Source organism: Myxocyprinus asiaticus, chromosome 36 (genome assembly GCF_019703515.2).
Source record: "Myxocyprinus asiaticus isolate MX2 ecotype Aquarium Trade chromosome 36, UBuf_Myxa_2, whole genome shotgun sequence".
Taxonomy (NCBI): domain Eukaryota; kingdom Metazoa; phylum Chordata; class Actinopteri; order Cypriniformes; family Catostomidae; genus Myxocyprinus; species Myxocyprinus asiaticus.
In genome coordinates this window covers 31,731,743-31,754,238 of record NC_059379.1, presented here as the reverse complement: position 1 = coordinate 31,754,238, position 22,496 = coordinate 31,731,743, and the positions used below count along the sequence as shown (strand labels likewise).

The window sequence follows — 22,496 nt, the reverse complement described above, 5'->3', positions numbered from 1 at the left end:
AGAATGGATTATGGATCATTCTCTGCAAGATGGCAACTAAATTATGATGCTTAACTTGTGAAACATTTTTTTTTTCTTTTTTTTGAACAAGGGCTCCAAAAAGATTACATTGTTATGAATTATTTGATGAACTGTGTGTGACACTAACCAAGTTGCCCACTGACAGAACATGTTCGAAATCCGGACTCATGGGGTAGTGCTCCATGGCCATGAACAGTGTGTTGAGCACAATGCAGATGGTGATACATAGATCAACAAATGGGTCCTTCACTACAAAAAGAACCCACTTCTTAAAGAGGAGCCAGGGAGCGCAGCAGTCCCATTTAAGAAAAATGTCCACAAACTTATACCAGCCTGGCGGACAAGGCTTCTGGGCATCTTCCAACTCTGAGGAGACAAATTAGAGAAATTAGGAAAGAGAAATTAGAAACACTACTGTATTTTAAACTTCAATATGTCGCTAAAATGTGAGGACATTCAAGCACCACCACAACTTTTGAACATTTAACTTCAAAACGATTTGCATTGATAAAGAGTTGGTCCCCCCCAAAAGCACCACTCTTCTGGGAAGTCTTTCCATTGAATAACTAAACATCAGCAGAGTGACAAAGTTTAGGAATTTCCGAGCTGCCTACCCAAGCCAGGTGTATTTAAATTCCTGCTACTGGGACTTCACAAGTCTTATGCTTGTGGAGTTCAAGTCCAATCGTTTCACTTTTCATTTTCAGTCCTCTGACAGGCCATCACTGTTTTGGAGTGCTTAGGGTTTTTTAAGATAGTACCTTCCATAATTGCAGTGAGCACACTGATAGCACTGGCTGCTTTTTTGGAGAATTTGGGCTGGTCCAGGTACTGCATACTGTGTTTGGAGCTCAAAGACTTGTGGTCCTCTTCAGCTGATAACTGGAGAATAAATGAAACAGTACAGAAGTCTAAAAGGATGTCAATATGGAGTAGCAATTTTTAAAAGAATATCTCGATTGAAGAAATATTAAATAAATTAAACAATATGTTACCCCTCTATCAAAGGAGGGGACTCTGTAGACAATGAGGTGAGGCACTGATCTGCTGTTACAGTCCTGTATAACGTCATCACCTCCAAGACTGTGCAGTGAACCTGTCCTGTCTGATCCTCGATTTTGCGTTGTTTGGCTGGCCAAAGATGCTTTACTGCCTGCCTATAATTTTATGAGATATTAAGATAAACTAATATAAATCAATGTAAATCAGTGAATAACAGTGCTTGAGTTTTAATATATACGTTACATGGTCAATTGAAAGTATGGAGTCCAAACTGTGTTTGAAAGTAAAATGATATGGTAGTCACCTGACCTCTTGCTCTTTGTTCCTAAGCTGTTCGAGCAATCTCTGAAACTCCTCTTCTTTCTCACGGGCCTCAGCCAAGGTGGCCTCGTTCTGCTCGTCATATGCCATGGAAACCACGGCCAAAATCAGATTAATAAGGTAGAATGATCCCAGGAAAATGACCACCACAAAGAAGATCATGTAGGTCTTCCCAGCAGCACGAAGTGTCTAAACAAGATGATGAACAAGACAATAAGAATTTAATTTACTAATACTCTTCCAACAGATGAACATTCATAAAAATGACTAGTTAACAGACCAACTGGAAGAGATTCTCCCAATAGTCCTGAGTCATAAGTCTGAAGAGGGAAAGAAAGGCCCAGCCAAAGTTGTCATAGCTGGTGTAGCCATAGTTTGGGTTCCGTCCAGCCTTCATACATGTGTATCCTTCAGGGCACTTCCTAATAAAACACCAGACAAAGAATGCCATTAAGGTCCTCTATGGCAGTGGTTCCAAACCGGTCCTCAAGGTCGGCCAACAGTACACAATTTGTATTGTTGCATCCAAATTTGTATATTTTTTAGAGAATGTATACTCTAAAAAGTGGAAACCTGCAATTGTTACCTTAAACAGTTAGTTCACCCAAAAATGTAAATTCTCTCATGATTTACTTACCTTTAAGCCATCTAAGATGTGTATGCATTTCCTTCTTCAGCAGAACCGAAGTGAAGATTTTTATAAGCCCATTTCAGCTCTGTTTGTCCATACAATGCAAGTAAACGCGTGCCATAAGGCTGCTAGCTGTTTGATGGTCCAAAAGGCATATTTTGGCAGCATAAAAGTAATCCACATGACTCCAGTTGATCAAATAATGTCTTCTGAAGCAAATCATTAGGTCTGTGTAAGAAACAATTTGATAATTAAAAAGTTTTTAACTATAAATTGTTGCTTTTGGCTAGCGCTGTGTTTCTGTTTGAAATGAACTAACTCTCACATGATGTTCGTTCCTCTGTTGTGTACAAAGAGTGCGCTTCCAACTTCTCGCATGAATGCGCCATTGTACTTACATCACTGATGCGACGACTGCTGGCAGGAAGCGATTTTTTAAAGTTAATAAAGTTTTAATTATCAATTTATTTTTTACCCAAACGTATCGATTCAATTCTTCAATTACTTTTATGCTGCCTAAATATGTCTTTTGGACCGTCAAACAGCCAGCAGCCTGATGGCACCTGTTTACTTGCATTGTATGGACAAACAAAGCTGAAATGGGCTTAAAAATGAAAATGCTAGTTAATGTTATCCTATTGGACTAAAACTTTCTGACTTTGTTCACACAGGGTATCAAAATGTCACCCATAAAACCGCAAATTAGCTTTTTGTGTGTGTGTGTGTGTGTGTGTGTGTGTATGTGTGTGTGTGTGTGTGTGTGTGTGTGTGTATTTTTTCCCCCTACATTGTTACACTTGGTGTTCCCGGTCAAAAATGACCGGCCTATTAAAAATTGCTTATAAATCTGTCATTATGCTGTATTATTACCAAATATTGGATTAGATCTTTTTGTCAACTTGTTTTTTTTTCAATTAGCACAGGTTTTGTATTTCTATTTGGAACTTAATGGTCGTAGGCCTCATTGACCTAATCTTATGCACCTAAATTTTGAGTGAAAAAAAAAAGTATTATTTGTGAATAATTTTGGCAACATTAAATAAAATATGAAAAAAGTCTGTACTATTAACCAGGAAATTTGTTTTGAAACACTTTTATTTAGTAAATAATTGCACAAAGTCACACTTGTGGTGTTCCCGGTCAAAAATGACCGGCTATTGAAAATGAATAGGGGAGATCAAAAATAAGAGAAAAATTGAGTGATCAGGAGCATGTTCATCCATTAGATAAACACATATGTGCATGTGTGCTTGCAAACATAAAGGCCTTGGACCTGTGCATGTGCACATACACACACACACGTGCACATGTACTCGCACAAACTCTGAGTCTAACATGCTTTTTTTCCACAGAGATTAACTTAATCCTACACTGAACTGCATCCAACATCCATCCAACATTATCACACAAATACACACACACACACATACACACACAAACACACACACATATGTTGGTGTGGCTATCCTTATGAGGACTCTCCATAGACATAAAGATTGAAAAACTGTATGAACTATAGATTCTATCCCCTAACCCTACCCCTAAACCTCACAAAAAACTCAGCATTTTTACATTTTCAAAAAATATTATTTAGTATGTTAAGTGATTTGAATTATGGAGACACTAGAAATTTCCTTATAAACCACATTTATAGCATAATACCCTTGTATTGACCACTTTGTAACCTAAAAAATGTCCTCATAAACCACCCATACTTTTCCACTATCGGGCCAGTGCGAGCCAGGGCTATCAACTGTCCAGCCGGGGCCAATAGCTGGTGCCAAAGTCACACACCTGCCCATTTCACAAGCAAAAGGGGAGCTCAAGCTGAAGTATCATGCTATCTAGATATCTAGAATATTGAGTTTGTATCTAATGTAAACATTAGCTAGCTAGCAAGATAAATAAGCGATAACAACTCATCGACTGTAACTGCCATGATGTCCCGAGTGGTCTCTCCACTAACAGCGGGACGATGTCCCAGTACACCGTCTATGAAAGTTCACCAAACCATGGAAAGTAATTTCTTTGGGCATCGCTTTGTCCATTGTGCATTTTAACAGATTTGTACTGTGCCCGCATTTTTTTAATGTATTTTTTCCCAGAAGTGTTGAATACATATCCTGACAACTCCATCTTTGACATTGTACCTGCCTCAATCCCCGGTTGGCCTTGTTTGGCCCAAGGGTAATCGGTGGACCAAAGGCCATTGGCCCCAAGAAAGACCACAGCAGACACGATGAAGCCCCGGAAGTGACAGTGGGAACGCAACTGGCCCTGGCACACACTAGCATGCCCTCATTTGGCCCGACAGTTGAAACGCAGCTATTGTTTCCTAATATACAGAAGCTTTCCCACAGCTAAGGTATACAGAGCCAAACAGGGCCTTGCTCATCATTCACTTTGTGGCAGCAAAGTGGCCAAGCGGTTCTCTGTGCATGAGGCTCTTGATCACATCCTTGATTATGACACTAGACCACTTGCCCTGGTTAATTTAAAAATAAAAGTCTTGTTTTTTGTGATCTTCCCCATTAATTTTCAATGGCCAGTCATTTTTGACCAAGAACACCACAAGTGTGGCTTTCTGCCTTTTTTTTTTTTTTTACAAAATAAATGTGCTTCAAAACAAACTTCCCTGTTAAACATTAAAACAAACTAGTGTTTCATTTTTATAGCACAGATGTTTTCTTATGGTATTTAATTTAGTCAAAATAACCCATAAAGAATGCTTTTTCACTCAAATACCGAGAGGCATAAGCTCAGGTCAATGAGGCCTTTGATCAATAAGTTCCAAAAAGAAATACAAAACCTGTCCTAATTGAAAGAAAACAAGTTTAGAAAAAGATCTAATGGAACACCACAAGTGTGACTGTGCATTTATTTACTAAATAAAAGCATTTCAAAACAAACTTCCTGTTTACACATTAAAGCACACTAGTATGATATATAGTACAGAATGTTTTCATATTTTATTTAATATTGCAACATTATTGAGCTTTTTTCACTCAAAAATGAGGTGCATAAGCTCAGGTCAAGGAGGCCTACGATCAATAAGTTCCAAAAAGAAATACAAAACCTGTCCTAATTGAAAGAAAACGAGTTAACAAAAAGATCTAATCCAATTTGTGGTGATAATATAGCATAATGAGAGATTTATAAGCAATTTTTTATAGGCCAGTCATTTTAGACCGGGAACATCACAAGTGTGACTTTGAGCAATTATTTACTAAATAAAAGCATTTCAAAACAAACTTCCTGGTTAAACATTAAAACGCACAAGTGTGATAAATAGTACAGAATGTTTTCATATTTTATTCAATATTGCCAAAATTATCCACAAATAATGTTTTTTTTTTTTTTCCTCGATAACCAAGGTGCATAAGCTCAGGTCAATGAGGCCTATGATCAGTAAGTTCCAAAACAGGATTGCTGCAGAGTTTTGTTTTTTTTTAATTTAAGATTTTTAAGACCTTTTTCAAGACCTGAACAAATAAAATTAATACCGTATCCCCATACCAAAACAAACCAACACAATCTCAAAATAAATCATGTATCACAGACTCTTACTTGAACAGGAAGGGGCACACATTCAGCGTGGCCTTAACATTGCTTATCAGTAAAACAGGGTAGGCTGAATGCAAGTTTAAAATACTCAAGACATGTTTTCCACATAAATATCACACTAAAATTGGTTTATGTACCATTATATAAATAGATACAATTTAGAGGTCGACCAATATTGGATTGTGCTGATTTGCTAATGATGAAAGAAAGCCAATTAGTCTGCCAATATTTTTTTTTTAAATTGGTAGCCTATATTAAATGTTTTTAAAAGTCTTTACTTCCTGTGATGGCGAGGGCCAGACAGATGCTACAAGAGTCCAATTTAAATTAAATTCTAGATGCACTTTATGGATTCATAGCGTGGAACTTTTAACTTTAAAGGTTAAAAGTTCTGTTAGGTTTTTGCAATATAAAATTTGCACTCCTACAATAATCTACGTTTTACAGCAATTAGAAGTAAACATTGACATATTTCATCAACACTACATCATCATCATCAACAGTTGATCTTTAGAGATCGCTTGTCATAAATTTCTGATATGGCTTAAAGATTGTGAACTGCTCCGCAACGGCTGAAAACACTCACAAGCCCCCGCATGCTTGGAGAAAATACAACAATGCCACGTTTTCACTTTGAAGGACGCAGCGCATGCATTTATTTAATTAAATCATATTCTTTTGAAGTTTGATAATCACATTAGGTCATATCATGATTCCTGTCTTTCTGCTCCCAAATTTAAGACCTCTTTAAATAAAAGTTAAGACTTTTGTTGTATCATTTAAGATATTTAAGACTTTTTAAGGATCCGCGGGAACCCTGCAAAAAGAAATACAAAACCTGTGCTAATTGAAAGAAAACAAGTTGACAAAAAGCTTGAATACAATTTTTGGTGATAATATGGCATAATGAGAGATTTATAAGCAATTTTTAATAGGCCGGTCATTTTTGACCAGGAAGACCTAATTAGGTAAAAAATGTAAAGACTTCACAAGGGTTAAGGAGCTATTTCTACCTGACCAAAACCTGAAAATTTGTTCTGTTGGAGAACTTACTTCTCGAATGTTTATAAAGGACAGTGTTTTTTAGGTATGCAGGTGTGTTGATTAAATACTGTACATTCCCAGACATACTTCAGACATTACAGCTTAACGGTAACAAAATTACCAAACTCACCCAGAATCAGAGCTGTTACCACATAATAAAGCATCTAAACTTCCATCCAGAAAGTACTGGTTTTCTGCAAAAGATAAGCATAACAAGTACACCAATAAAGTCTGTAGCATACAATGTATTTCATTCTTTGTTAATGTTTTATTTCAAAACATTGACATTTTTCAATGAAATGTTTTATTTTCATGTTTATACCAAAGTGACTTGCAAGAAATGCATTTATTATATATTTTTAACTAGGGGTGGGTAAAAATATTGATTTTCCCATGCATCTTCATTTGAACAATCTCAATATCGATTTTTAAATGTGCAACCCTCTACTACAATGAGAGAAAATCACACGCATTTGCAACCAAATATTGCGCTATGCGACTTAAATGTATTCTGTATATTTGGCAGTTTGCTGGTAAATGTTCCTGTTTCATTCACCAGTAATTGTATAATATTGTGGTGGAGTATTCAGCAGCGAGATCCTTTTACTGTGTTTTGAAAGTAAAAGTTATTCCGTGTAATGCGTGTAAAGCCTTTCTGTTCTCTACAGTCAGTTGTTGATAAAAAACAACAAAAATAAACATTTAATTCTAATCATGCAAAGTAAAAAAAAATTGTCTCTCTCGATAACATGCTCTCCTTTGCAGACGCTCTTTACAGAAATGCTGGTTTTGTTAAAGAGACAGTACCATTTTAGCACATGTTCTATAAATCAATGTAAATATTTGTAAATAGTACAAATTATGCAATCAAACAATAAAACATATAATAATATATGAAATATAATATCTTGAATACATGGATTCTCATTTTTAAAAAGCCAAAATGTGACCAAAATGATGAAAAAATAATACAACATAATTAGTATTACGAATAATATTTTCTTAATGCTAATAAGAAGGTCATCTGTATAGTTAACAGCATTAGCTGGGAGAGAATTTCTTCCATATGTTAGCAAAAGGGACATTATAACTTAAATATACCCATATGAATCGATATTGAATCAAGAGCTTGTGAATCGGAATTGATTCGGGAAATCTGTATAAATACCCAGCCCTATTTGTAACTGTCTAACCATGCATTTAACGAAACAGGTACTGAATCGAATCTCACTTTCCAATAAAATGTAAAACAGGTGTTAAAAAATGTGCCAGTAATTTAAAATTGATAGTCACAATTTCAAAATAATATTTCAGTATATAAAAAAACGACATTCATCATCAAACAACAGTTAATACTATATACAGTTTAAGTCAGAAGTTTACAAACACATTTTTTAACCACTCCACAGATTTAATATTAGCAAACTATAGTTTTGGCAAGTCATTTAGGACATCTACTTTGTGCATGACACGAGTAATTTTTCAAACAATTGTTTACAGACAGATTGTTTCACTTTTAATTGATTATATTACAATTCCAGTGGGTCAGAAGTTTACATACACTAAGTTAACTGTGCCTTTAAGTAGCTTGGAAAATTCCAGAAAATTATGTCAAGCCTTTAGACAATTAGCCAATTAGCTTCTGATAGGAGGTTTACTGAATTGGAGGTGTACCTGTGGATGTATTTTAAGGCCTACCTTCAAACTCAGTGCCTCTTTGCTTGACATAATGGAAAATCAAAAGAAATCAGCCAAGACATCAGAAAAATATTGTGGACCTCCACAAGTCTGGTTCATCCTTGGGAGCAATTTCCAAATGCCTGAAGGTACCATGTTCATCTGTACAAACAATTGTACACAAGTATAAACACCATGGGACCATGCAGCCATCATACCGCTCAGGAAGGAGACGCATTCTGTCTCCTAGTGATGAACGTAATTTGGTGCGAAAAGTGCAAATCAATCCCAGAACAACAGCAAAGGACCTTGTGAAGATGCTGGAGGAAACAGGTAGACCATTATCTATATCCTCTATATCAACATAACCTGAAAGGCTGATCAGCAAGGAAGAAGCCACTGCTCCAAAACCACCATAAAAAAGCCAGACTACAGTTTGCAAGTGCACATGGGTACAAAGATCTTAATTTAGGAGAAATGTCCTCTGGTCTAATGAAACAAAAATTTTACTGTTTGGCCATAATGACCATCATTATGTTTTGAGGAAAAAGGTTGAGGCTTGCAAGCCGAAGAACACCATCCCAACCATGAAGCAGGTTGGATGCTTAGCTGAAGCAAGGACTGGTGCATTTCACAAAATAGATGGCATCATGAGGAAGGAAAATGATGTGGATATATTGAAGCAACATCTCAAGACATCAGCCAGGAAGTTAAAGCTCGGTTGCAAATGAGTCTTCCAAATGGGCAATGACCCCAAGCATACCTCCAAAGATGTGGCAAAACAGCCTAAGGACAACAAAGTCAAGATATTGGAGTGGCCATCACAAAGCCCTGACCTCAATCCAATAGAAAATTTGTGGGCAGAACTGAAAAAGTATGTGCAAACAAGGAGGCCTACAAACCTGACTCAGTTACACCAGTTCTGTCTGGAGGAATGGGCCAAAATTTCAGCAACTTATTGTGAGAAGCTTGTGGAAGGCTACCCAAAACGTTTAACACAAGTTAAACAATTTAAAGGCAATGCTACCAAATACTAACAAAGTGTATGTAAACTTCTGACCCACTGGGAATGTGATAAAATAAATAAAAGCTGAAATAAATCATTCTCTCTACTATTATTCTGACATTTCCCATTTTTCAAATATAGTGATCCTAACTGACTTAAGACAGGGAATATTTTCTATGATTAAATGTCAGGAATTGTTAAAAACTGAGTTGAAATGTATTTGGCTAAGGTGTATGTAAACTTCTGACTTCAACTGTATTTATTATTAGGGTCATGCAACTACAACTAGTACTGTTAGTACTAATTGTAGTACTAAATATGTCATGACATAGTTGAGTGAAAACTTGAAATATTTAATAACCTTGACCTGACTTCACCTTCATTGTCTATGTAAGCTTTGAAATCGAAAGTATCTGTGACGTTGAGGGTGGTGTCATTGACCATTGTGGATTTGCCGTCATCAAAGATGGTGCTGTTGGGGATCGGCCAACGGATGCATTTATGACGTAGATTTCCCATGAATAACTGCAGGCCAATGAGGGCAAAAACAGCCAGAGCAAAGACGGTCAGAATCATCACGTCCACCATCTTTTTGACAGACTGGATCAGAGCCCCAACGATGGTTTTTAAACCTGAGCAGTGAGCACAAGAGGAAGAATTTTTGAAAAATTTGAAAGGGAGATTGAAAACTAAATATTGGTGTGTTTTTATTTATTTATATTAGGTCGTAAAATCTAGGTCATAAAGCAAAGCCAGTTGAGAACCACTGCCATAAAACATGCTGTATAGTCCAATGAAGTGTGTATTATTGTAATGTTGATATTGTTAGAAGCTTGCACATATACAGTACATTTGAAAATATTTGCTCTTGTGAGCTTTTACACTACTAATTTGTTTGCCTCTTTAAAATAACATTGGTCTAAATGTAAGGTACAACAGTAATGACTTATTTTAATATTACATATAATATTACATACCAGGAATAACAGTGATTGTTTTGAGAGCTCGGAGCACACGAAATGTCCTCAGTGCTGACACATTACCAAGGTCTACAAACTCTGTGATGTACCTGGAAACAGTCACACCACAAATCAAGATGTCAAATGGGTACAATACACAACACCACAGACTGAGGTGTGAAAGTAAAGTTATTCCTTTAAGACACTTTAAGAGTCTTAAAAATCATTTTGTTTATTTGTTTCTGGCTGTTATAAGTGGTGGGTTTTAATAGAAGTTATATTTAGATCCGTCAACTACTGTGGCCAAAGGGCAGCATTAGCTGACAGTCATTGAGTAGGTGTCTAAATAATACTAACCAAGCAGGGTATGACTTGTGTGAACAACACAAGAAACTGGGCTGAAATTCACAGCAGAAATCAAATAATGTTCATTACATTAACACTTAATTTTACCAAGGAACCTCAACTTCATATTCATTATTCTTCAGTATATGCGTATATAGCTGTTTAAGCTCTAAAAGAGCTGAAATACTCACGCCATGCTGATCACCATGAAATCAAGCCAGTTCCATGGGTCACGAAGGAATGTAAAAGGTCCAATGCAGAAGCCTCGAGACAAAACTTTGATTGTTGCCTCAAAGGTATATATACCAGTAAAAACATATCTACAACAACAGCAACAAAGAAACAAACAAATAAATAAAAATCAACAAACTTCCTTTGAATAAATTAATGATCATAAAAATCTGGTCCAGGGTCATCAATCTAAATACTAAACAAATGAATCAGTTGTACATAGAAAATAGAATTGTTTTTACTACTACATATAGTGGGGTAGATTTAAAAAAATACAAAAACATTACAAACCACATGCCACAAGAAATGATATTTCATCTACATATCTACATTTACATAATTGTTTTTGCAATTCCGTTAAGTGACACTAGTGGCGGAGAAATTAAACATTTCACCTTTGAAGTTGTATGTGCGTTAATCACAACATTTCTTTACTGTCTAACCTCAAAACAATTGAGACTTCTGCTGGACTAGTATTCAACAGATTAGCAGAGTCACTTCCACTAATAAATGTAAGAGTACTTATGTTCAAGTGAAAACAGAAAGTGGCAGCTCTTACTCAACAGTTTTACTCCAAGCCGGAGGATTACTCATCGTCATGAACACGCAGTTGGAGAGAATGGTAATCATGATGAACATACTAAAACATTTGAAGTAGAGTCAAGGTAAATACAGCAAACGAGTAATGTTGCATGACTGTATCAATCAGGATCAGTGTCAGAAGTCAAGTTTTACATTAAGGGGCAATATTTGCCTCCTGATTTGATTTTCTGGGGCATTTTATACCTTGATGAGGGCTTTAAAAAAACAAAAAAAAACATTTAAGACCATAAACTGTATCTCATCCGTTTCAACAAATATTATTTTAAAATGCATTACCTCTTACCCTAAGAATAACCCTATAAAAAAGAAAATCAACATTTATTCATATTTATGCTATAATATGTGTAATAGACAATAATAGAATATTAATAAGAACTATATAAGATGTTACAAATAAAAATACATTTTGCATTTCCGGGGCATTTATTTATTTATTTATTTATTTATTTATTTGAGCTTTTTTGAGCTTTTTTGAGCTTTTTTGCCCTGAGCCCCCTTAAATTTCTGACACTGATCAACAATATCAAGAAGATCATCATTAAATCTTGATTTATCTGCATTTCCTGAAAGAATACCAGTGCTTGCAAGGCAGCAAAAGGGAACTTTAGGTTTTAGACTTAAGGGCAGTTTACTCTCCCTTAAAAAAGATACAAATATTTATGTATACGCTTAGAATTTTATAATGAAGAGTAGTGTGTTTTTCATTATAAATGATCAACTTTCTCAGTATGTCTCAATTTCTTCATTTAATTTTAAGCATGATATGGAAAAAAGCTTTTACTAGTGTGTCCCCAGTGTTGAATAGTAAATAAGAATCTCATTAAATTAATTATTTTGTTAGAAGAGTCTACTTTATTAAAAGATGACATTGTTTAAATATTACCCTGTCTACACTGTGTCAAAAGTAATAGAACCCCATTATAATCAGTGATGCTGTCTACACTTTAAGTTTCCATTGCTGCGTGTTCCATTGTGGTGCGCTGCACACGCTGGACCTTCTACACAAATTAAATGGTTTAGAACATTCGTGATGATGCATCCAGTGTAGATAGCCTCAAGCCGTTGCGGCGGTGTAGACAGGGTGTTAGATTCATAGAAACAAATATGCTGGTTCATTTAAAATTGCCTGCATAGTTTCCTCAAGTAAAATGTCAACAAATTCTGATTTTTAGGGGTTTAGAACAAACCCAATGAACTAATTAAAAATGTTTTAATTGTGAAATAAAAAAACAAAACAAAAAAACAAAACAAAATTGCACTCTGTGGCAGACCGCTTCTACAGGCTCCTAAGTTCTCTCTCCCCTTCATTTTGCAGACAGATGCATCAGAGAGGGGGTTGGGGCTGTGCTCTCACAGGAGGTGGAGGAGGTGGTGCGGCTCGTGCTGTACATTAGTCGCAAGCTCTCTTTGAGGGAGACTAAGTACAGCATGATTGAGAAAGAGTGCCTTGCCATCAAGTGGGCGGTCTTAACCCTCCGCTATTACCTGCTGGGGCGGGCCTCATCCTCTGCTCAGATCACGCCCCGCTTCAGTGGCTCCATCGCATTAAAGGATACCAACATGCGGATCACTCGATGGTACCTGGCACTTCATCCCTTCAGAGTCGGGAAGGTGGGAGTATGTGGAGCTGGATGTGGTCGTGTTTCTGTCACTTTGGAGAGAGGATGCAGTAAGGGCCATCACCTGGTGATTGTTAACATTAACTGTGTCTTGTTTCAGTGACAACAGAGACAGCCTTTAAAAGGCCACCGGAGCAACAGACAGACAGAGAGAGACCAGAGACGCTGTGTGTGTGCTGTACAGTGTTTAGTTGTGAAGCTGAAAAGCCAATACTTTGTTGTGAAGCTGAAAAGCCAATACTTTGTTGTAACGCTGAAAAGCCAATACTTTGTTGTGAAGCTGAAAAACAACTGCATTAAAAGTTGACTCACGTGTACTGTGAAAATGGCTCCCGTGTCCTTCCTACTCGAATCCCTCTACAGGCTGCATTTCTATTCTAGTGCTTTTAGATCTTAGTGCTGCCTTCGACACCATAGATCATGACATTCTCTTGAATAGGCTGAAGAATTATGTTGGCATTAGTGGACTTGCATTACCATGGTTCAGGTCCTATTTATCAGACTGCTACCACTTTGTATGTGTAAACGAGGAATTGTCAAATCAAACAAAACTTAAGTATGGAGTGCCACAGGGATCAGTTTTAGGGCCTCTGCTTTTCTCCTTCTATATGCTTCCTCCAGGATATATTAACAGGAATCATGGAATAAGTAATGCCGATGATACCAAACTTTATATTTCTTCTAAATCTGAAAATTTCACAAATCACCAAATTGTATCAATTAAATCAAAGATTGGATGGCCAGAAATTTCCTTCCACTCAAATTCAGACAAAACAGAGGTACTAATTATTGGACCAAAAACCTCTAAAAATAAGACGCTAAAATATAATTTGACTCTCGATGGATGTACTGTTATGTCGTCTTCTACAGCGAAGAACTTAGGTGTTATATCTGATATGAATCTGTCCACTGAAAATCAAATTTCCAATGTTTGTAGAACAGCATTCTTCCACCTCAGAATTATTGCAAAGTTACAACACATGCTCTCTGTTGCTGATGCCGAAAAGCTAATTCATGAGTTCATGACCTCAAGACTAGATTATTGTAATGCATTACTGGGAGGATGCAAGTTCAATAAATAAACTTCAATTGGTTCAAGATGCAGCTGCCAGAGTGCTGACTAGAACCAAGAAATATGATCATATTAGCCCAATTGGCTACCTGTCAAATTTAATTTTAATTTTAAAATTCTGATAACTACATACAAACTTTTGAATGGTCTAGCTCCACAGTACTTAAGTGACCTTCTACCATGCTATATTACATCACGTTCATTACGATCACAAAATTCTGGCCTGTTAATAGTTCCTAGAATATCAAACTCCACAAAATGAGGTAGATCTTTTTCCTATTAGGCTCCAAAACTATGGAATAGTCTCGCTAACACTGTTCGGGATGCAGACACACTCACTCAGTTTAAGTCTAGACTAAAGACTCACCTAATTAGCCAGACATACACCTAATTTATCCATCAACTCACAATTAGGCTGCTTTAGTTAGGTCTGCCAGAACCAGAAACATTTCTCAGAAAAATTTCTCATAATCTATAAATCTGCAATAAATTGAATGGCATCTACGCTAATATTATTCTATTTGTTTCCCGACCTCGGGATTCATATTCCACTACTTCGGACTCCACTACTACGTGTCGCTGAGTGATGATGGCAAACCACAGCTGGTGCTAGCCAGACTTCACTTCAGTCTTTTACGATGGACTTCAGAGGATGGACTGATGCCAACTCTAACTGTAAGACATTGGATACTTCATATGCCACAGCCTGAACCTTGGATTTAGGATAGACCCCACCGAACCTCACCGAAATGACCTACTGGTTGAACTGCGATGCACCTCACTGATCTCTGTCTGCATCACCATTGTTTATTGATGAACTACACTCTTGAAATGGAATACATAGACTATCAATTAATTGCCAACAAAAGCCTTCATCAGCCAACTAACAAAGAACAATGCATCTATGTGAACTTCTGCAGTTAATCCAGGATGGACTTCAAAGACATTAGTCATTAATCTTACAGTTCATACAAAATCTTTTAACTGGCCCTTAACACTTAGTTTACACATTTTAAACTATGACATGCACTGCACTCAAATAACTAATATTGGCATTATATTCATGCTGTCTAGCCAGAGGGGAACTGGCCCCCACAGTGAGCCTGGTTTCTCCCAAGGTTATTTTTCTCCATTAAACAACATCTTATGGATTTTTGTGTTCCTTGCCAAAGTCGCCTTTGGCTTGCTCACTGGCTTTCTAAATACAATTATTATTTAATTATTTAATTATTTATTTTTATACACAATTTACAATCATATTTAATCAAACTACATAATGATGACTCTAAGACTTTATAGATATTACAGTTTCATTTTCTGTTAAAGCATGATTTTCTGTAAAGCTGCTTTGAAACGATGTGTGTTGTGAAAAGCACTGTACAAATAAAAATGACTTGACTTGACAACTAAGGGGCTGTTCAGACAGAACACCTTGTGCTAAAAAAAAAAGACAGCGCAATATAGCAGAATGCAGGTGTCGAGACGCACATTTAAAAGTTGACATTCTCTTTTACCTCTCACAGCATCTAAAATTTGGCACTCCTCCACGAGACTCTGAAAAAACAGTTTAACCCGGCGCAATGGTCAAAGATGTCTGGACACCAAAACGTGTTTAGTGTGAATGGCCCATAAGAGTTTGTAAATTAAGTTTATCGGGCTAAATTAATTAAAGTTTAATACTTTTGGGTCATAGGGCTTAGAACAAACCCTAACAAGAATGTTTGAGGAATATAAATGTAGTGCTGCCTTGCAAGCATTGATAATTCTTGTCAAAATGATGGTTCATACATGAGAAAGGATATGAATGTATAAGAATTTTGATGGCTCCTCTCCTGACGATACTAAAAGGACTGATAAAAAACAATGCTGGTTCGGCAGTGAACCTGTAGATTGTGTTTCCCTTGGTTATCACAATAAATGTCTGCAAATGAGAGTGAGGTTAATGAAGAGGTTTGGGACCAGTTATAAACACCAGATGAAAACAGGTTTAGCTTTAAATAGAGTGAACCTGAAAAATATGTAGGGAATGAGACTGACTTTCTGTGCTTTGTAGAAAGGGTCTATGTCCTCTAGAGGGGTGTTGAGGAGATCCCCTGGTGGGTCACCATAGATCATGGGCAGGTTCTTCCCAGCCTCCAGGTCACTGCTCGGTGCCTGTGGTTCCTCCACAGCCCCCTCTGCTTCCTCCTTGTTTAACTTCTCCTGGATGAGCCTTTCGATCTCTGCCAGTGACTCCGGGGTGAAGCGGCGGAACACGTCGGTGCCTGTGGGAGGGAGCAGGCTTGCCATCTTGGCATCGCGAAGGGATACCACCTCACCGGGGAATCTCTACACCAAGCTCCTGAGAGAAAGGAAGAATGCACTGCATCATAAAGCACAGAAGATGAATGCAGCTTGAGGGAAAGTGTAATGAGGTGTGAAATAGTAATTCTACACAAAGACTTCAAAAAAGTAAATTGGCACACACAGAAGTTTCTTTTATCAGCTGAGTAAAAGTGTAATGACAGAGAAAAGGGTAAACCTAGGTCAGAGAGAGGTGCCACATTGCAAAAATACCCCTAAATTAAGAAAACCCTTAGTTATAATTGTGAATGCAGTCACACTTCACTTCTATTCAAACCCATCAGAACGTGGAAGACCAGAAGTGCAAGCTCATGCAAAGAAATTTCACACTACGTTGCAGATGAAAGTTCAAGTTTGATAAACACTCACCAGCGAATTCTTATGACAAGAAGACATGTAACCAATAGAAGATCAAACGTCACACCAGTGGCGTAACCAAGGGTGGGCCTGGGCCCACACAAATTAGACCCAGGCCCACCCAGAATGTTAGAGATTATTCTTTGACTTCAAATATATATTTACAAAATAGTTTAAAAGTGCATAAATTCTTATATCTGAAAGTGTGAAAGAACTTTTTGAATGCCCCACTTCTTTGTTGTTAAGGAAATCTGCTAAAAAAAATTTGGTTGAAAACTTGGAGCCACCCGGATTGAGGTAACCATGCCACCATGAGGATATAGAGCACATTGGGATTTGGGCATACCAAAGGGGAGATAAAAAAGCTGCACTACGGAGCTTCGTGCTCTCTAGTGACATCTGTGGTTAAAACCTAAAATTGCAAGCAGCTTGTGGAGGAACATTTTAGGGAGAATTTACGTGCAGAGCAGGAGTCATGATGTGCAATTTTTTTTTTTTTAGTTTTCTCCCCTTTTTCTCCTCAATTTGGCATGCCCAATTCCCGATGCTCTCTACTTCCTCGTGGTGGCGCAGTTACTCGCCTCAATCCAGGACAGATATAGTTGCCTCCACTTCTGAGATAGTCAGCCAACGCATCTTATTATGTGGCTTGCTGAGCATGTCACCACAGAGATTTAGCACGCGTGGAGGCTCACGCTATTCACCTTGGCATCCACACACAACTCACCGAGAGTGAGAACCACTATATTGCAGCCACGAGGAAGGTAACCCCACATGACTCTACTCACCCTTGCAACCTGGCCAATTAGTTGCTTAGGAAGCCTGGCTGGAGTCATTAAGCACACTCTGGATTTGATCTTGCGGCTCCAGGGGTGGTAGTCAGTGTCTTTGCTGGCTGAGCTATCCAGGCCCCCATGATGTGCTATTTTCATGTTGGTATTATTTTATTAATTTAAACAATTATAACCAAGATATTACTTACTTTGAGGAAGATGAACAAAACTCTTAATTACATATTTTAATATGATTAATGAAGTGTTTTATCCACTAAACATTCATGTTTGTATTGTACTACACATAGCAATTCTACAGCCTAAGTGGACAATGCAAGTGAAACGTAATACTATAATAGGTCTTTGCACTGCAAATAATAAGACTGTAATATAAAAACCCCAAAAAGATGATTCAATAATGATGGGGATGTGCAAAATGGACAAAAAGTGTGTCAAACTGTAACATACCAAATTTTAATCAAATATTCAAACATTTAAAAAAAATAAATAAATAATATTTAAAATTTTCTAATGTAAACATGTAGCAAACATATACATACTGTCCTTGTTGTGAAAAACCTGTGCTCCTGAAATAATAATGAGTAGACTGAAGTATTACCTTTTAGAAGTTAGCCTACTGTATTATGAATTCTTCATGCTATAGAGACTTAGAGTAGGGATGTGCAAAATGAAATAATTTCAAAATTGACTAGTCAGTGGGTTATGTCGACAGTTAGTTGACTAGTCGGTCAATAAAGCCCTGTATAAGGACTGGAGTATTAGGCTGGAGTAATTTCCACAAGACACCAATCAGATGCATTTCTTAAAAACAGGCTGTGGATGTTAAGCACACCCCCTCACACAGATAGGCTATTCAGAAAATAAATAAGCTTAATAATAACTATAACCTTTGTGTGCACAAAACTGTCAAAGTCGTTAAAAAAGAGACTTACGGATTTTTTATGAAACAGCGGGAACACTGCTCCAAGCCAAAAAGTCAGATAGTAAAATATTGTTGAGGCGCTTTGTTGCTGCAGTGTTTTTCACCCTTCAATGCATGTTTTGCCAACACCTTTTGTTGTTCGTGTCTTCATTACATAACAAGTAAAGTTCATAAATGTAAATATAAATGAAGTAAAAACAATAGAACTAATAACACACAGAATGCCCAAAACAGCGTGTGGGTAACATTATGCATCGCTGCTCATAAAATCGACATGATAGCATTCATATACATGAATATCTATGATAGCGTTCGGGTGTATAAACTGAGCACAAAACAAGAAAAGAAATCACTAATAATATAGCCCTAACAACAGGTATGGAATAGTAAACTTACATAGGTGTGAAATAATATAATGTAAAATTTAGCCTACCTCTATTTCATAAATGAATCCCAACAGCTAAACTCTTTTGTATTTGACTTTCTAATTTCAACTACAGAGTATTTAAACTACACTTAAAAAAAAAAAAAAAAATCTAAATATAGAAATAAAAATGACACATCAAATACATAAAATATCAACTTCATTAGAACAATCAAAAATGTAATTAAAAAAGGTGTCCTACCTTAGTCAGTGTTTCAAAATAACACGATAATAAAAGAATAGACCTAAATATTACTAAAAAAATAAACAAATCTGTCAATGCATTTAAAATAAATACAGAACTGAACAGGGCATCGAATTTTAAACTTCACAACGTATAAATGAATGTGTTTCAAATGCCAGCTTGTAATCTGCTGAGAGATCATATATTTTTTATTCATGAGAGAATTAAGAAAAAAAATGTCCGCCAAAAAAAAAACAACCGCAAACAGTAAGTAATAAAAAAAGAGTCTAGATATTTCACAGACAAAAATGGCATAATCATTAATGCATTAACATATTTTTATTCCGAAACAAAGCTACATGTTCAGGAAGGAGACGTGAGCGAAGCCTGTTGACACCTGTTGACAATTATTCCAATATTAACACGCTGTCTTAAATATTAAAATTAGAAAAGTAAAAACCTTTTAATTATTTTTTATTGTTATATAATTTTCTGTGAACGGATACTAGCCTACATTGTGTGTAGCGTGTTTTTTACGGAAACGGTAATAGAAACTGCTCACCGCCTGCACAGAGCTGGCAAAATAGCGATGGGAGATAGGTGCCCAGAGTTGTTCCTTACAGGCTACTCTGCCTCAAAGTCTTTATGGTTAGGATTATACATGTTCATAATGCATTCTCACATTCTGAACAAACATAAGATAACCATGATCAACAGTATAGGTACACCGTGATACAGGATCAACTGGGTGATCTTGAGAAAATTAATATCAACCATGTGATTGCTGGGCAGATTTGACAAAGTCATTGATGGTTACATTTTAAATTAGGCATTAGGTGTAATAGCACAAGCAACAATCTGTAAGTATTCTGCCATTGTCTTTATTTATTGGCTCTATAATTTAATTGTGCAATTTAAGTTATGTATACATAATGTAAAGGTTAATACAATTTGCCATAATATATATATATATATATATATATATATATATATATATATATATATATATGTATACATATATATAAACTCAGCAAAAAAAAGAAACGTCCCTTTTTCAGGACACTGTATTTTAAAGATAATTTTGTAAAAATCCAAATAACTTTACAGATCTTTATTGTAAAGGGTTTAAACAATGTTTCCATGGTTGTTCAATGAACCATAAACAATTAATGAACATGCACCTGTGGAACGGTCTTTAAGACACTAACAGCTTACATACGGTAGGCAATTAAGGTCACACTTATAAAAACTTAGGACACTAAAGAGACTTTTCTACTGACCCAGGGTCCCTGCTCATCTGCGTGAACGGCATGCTGCATGGAGGCATGAGGACTGCAGATGTGGCCAGGGCAATAAATTGCAATGTCCGTGCTGTGAGATGCCTAAGACAGTGCTACAGGGAGACAGGAAGGACAGCTGATCGTCCTCGCAGTGGCAGACCACGTGTAACAACACCTGCACAGGATCGGTACATCCGAATATCACACCTGCGGGACAGGTACAGGATGGCAACAACAAATGCCCAAGTTACACCAGGAATGCACAATTCCTCCATCAGTGCTCAAACTGTCCGCAGTAGGCTGAGAGAGGCTGGACTGAGGGCTTGTAGGCCTGTTGTAAGGCAGGTCCTTTCCAGATATCACCGGCAACAACGCCTATGGGCACAAACCCACCTTCGCTGGACCAGACAGGACTGGCAAAAAGTGCTCTTCACTAATGAGTCGCGGTTTTGTTTCACCAAGGATGATGGTTGGACACGCATTTATCATTGAAGGAATGAGTGTTACACTGAGGCCTGTACTCTGGAGGGGAATTGATTTGGAGGTGGAGGGTCCGTCATGGTCTGGGGCGGTGTGTCATCATCGGACTGAGCTTGTTGTCATTGTAGGCAATCTCAGCGCTGTGCATTACAGGGAAGACATCCTCCTTCCTCATGTGGTACCCTTCCTGCAGGCTCATCCTGACATGGCCCTCCAGCATGACAATGCCATTAGCCAAACTGCTCATTCTGTGTGTGATTTCCTGCAAGACAGGAATGTCAGTGTTCTGCCATGGCCAGCGAAGAGCCCGGATCTCAATCCCATTGAGCACGTCTGGGACCTGTTGGATCAGAGGGTGAGGGCTAGGGCCATTCCCCCCAGAAATGTCCGGGAACTTGCAAGTGCCTTGGTGGTAGAGTGGGGTAACATTTCACAGCAAGAACTGACAAATCTAGTGCAGTCCATAAGGAGGAGATGCACTGCAGTACTTAATAAAGCTGGTGGCCACACCAGATATTGACTATTACTTTTGATTTTGACCCCCCCTTTGTTCAGGGACACATTATTCCATTTCTGTTAGTCACATGTCTGTGAAACTTGTTCAGTTTATGTCTTAGTTGTTGAATGTTTTTATGTTCGTACAAATGTATACACATGTTAAGTTTGATGAAAATAAAAGCAGTTGAAATTGAGAGGACGTTTCTTTTTTGGCTGAGTTATATATACAGTGTGTATATATATATATATATATATATATATATATATATATATATATATATATATATATATATATGTTACTTCATTTCTGTATTCATTGTCTAGGGCACCAAGTAAGCCAGAACCACCATTGCACTCTCCTCAGAGCAGCGGTCTCATCAGCAAGTTACGCAAGTCCATGTTTATTCTTCTCTTGGGGGAACTATTGTCATATACATCTAACTGGTGGTCAATGGGGTTTAGGTTTTTCTATCAATGATCTCACTCATCTCTTCATCATACATACATACTGGAACAGTATGAATTTTCAAGCAGCAATATTTCATTTCAAAAGACCTCACGTGCGCCGATCTTCGCGTTTGGTGTGACTAAGGGTGCGTCTCAATAAGCTCCCTAGTTCAGCAGTCAGGGCATTGATCAGGAAATTGCAAAATCGTTCCAGTGCACTCCCTAAAAAAATCCCACAATGCACTGTAAAAACCAGGGAGTATCGTTGCCAGAACTCTTCTAATAGGGGAGCCTACAAGCTTAGCCTAAAATAGCATAACGCGGCGCTCCCATAGACATTCTATGGCGGTACCCTGGCGAGGAGACAAGAGGCCGTTCTTTTTGAATGGATGTCTATGGAAGAGATGCTTCAGTATGCTGAATAAACTGCTTTTGTTAGGAAACAGCTCATTACTTCATTAATTGACCACCTTTTCACTAATCTTCAACATGTTTTCTCTGGTCGCCATTATGTTTATTGCTCTTCTCTTGTGTTCTATTATGGATTTTGTAGTTCTTTTTGTTGTCTTTGATCATTGGTCTCTGTGGTTAAAGTTTCAGGTGTTCCTTGTTTCTCATTTGCCATTTGTGTATTTATTCCTTGGTTTTCATGCATTCTTTTGTGAATTGTTT

At 37.2% G+C, this 22,496-nt stretch overlaps 1 protein-coding gene across 1 annotated transcript in view; it reads right to left on the bottom strand.

The window, feature by feature from the left end:
* Nucleotides 1–22,496, bottom strand: part of LOC127427370 (sodium channel protein type 4 subunit alpha A) — a 94,458-nt gene that overhangs the window by 31,597 nt on the left and 40,365 nt on the right. Inside the window, exons 2-13 of the mRNA XM_051674940.1 lie at nt 16,133–16,436; nt 15,898–16,016; nt 11,361–11,450; nt 10,762–10,890; nt 10,244–10,335; nt 9,644–9,898; nt 6,714–6,777; nt 1,625–1,766; nt 1,333–1,533; nt 1,017–1,178; nt 783–903; nt 149–387 (exon numbers count right to left, since the gene is read on the bottom strand). Coding sequence (XP_051530900.1) covers nt 149–387; nt 783–903; nt 1,017–1,178; nt 1,333–1,533; nt 1,625–1,766; nt 6,714–6,777; nt 9,644–9,898; nt 10,244–10,335; nt 10,762–10,890; nt 11,361–11,450; nt 15,898–16,016; nt 16,133–16,384 — 1,866 coding nt within the window. The 5' untranslated portion in view covers nt 16,385–16,436. The remainder of the gene's footprint in view (nt 1–148; nt 388–782; nt 904–1,016; nt 1,179–1,332; nt 1,534–1,624; nt 1,767–6,713; nt 6,778–9,643; nt 9,899–10,243; nt 10,336–10,761; nt 10,891–11,360; nt 11,451–15,897; nt 16,017–16,132; nt 16,437–22,496) is intronic.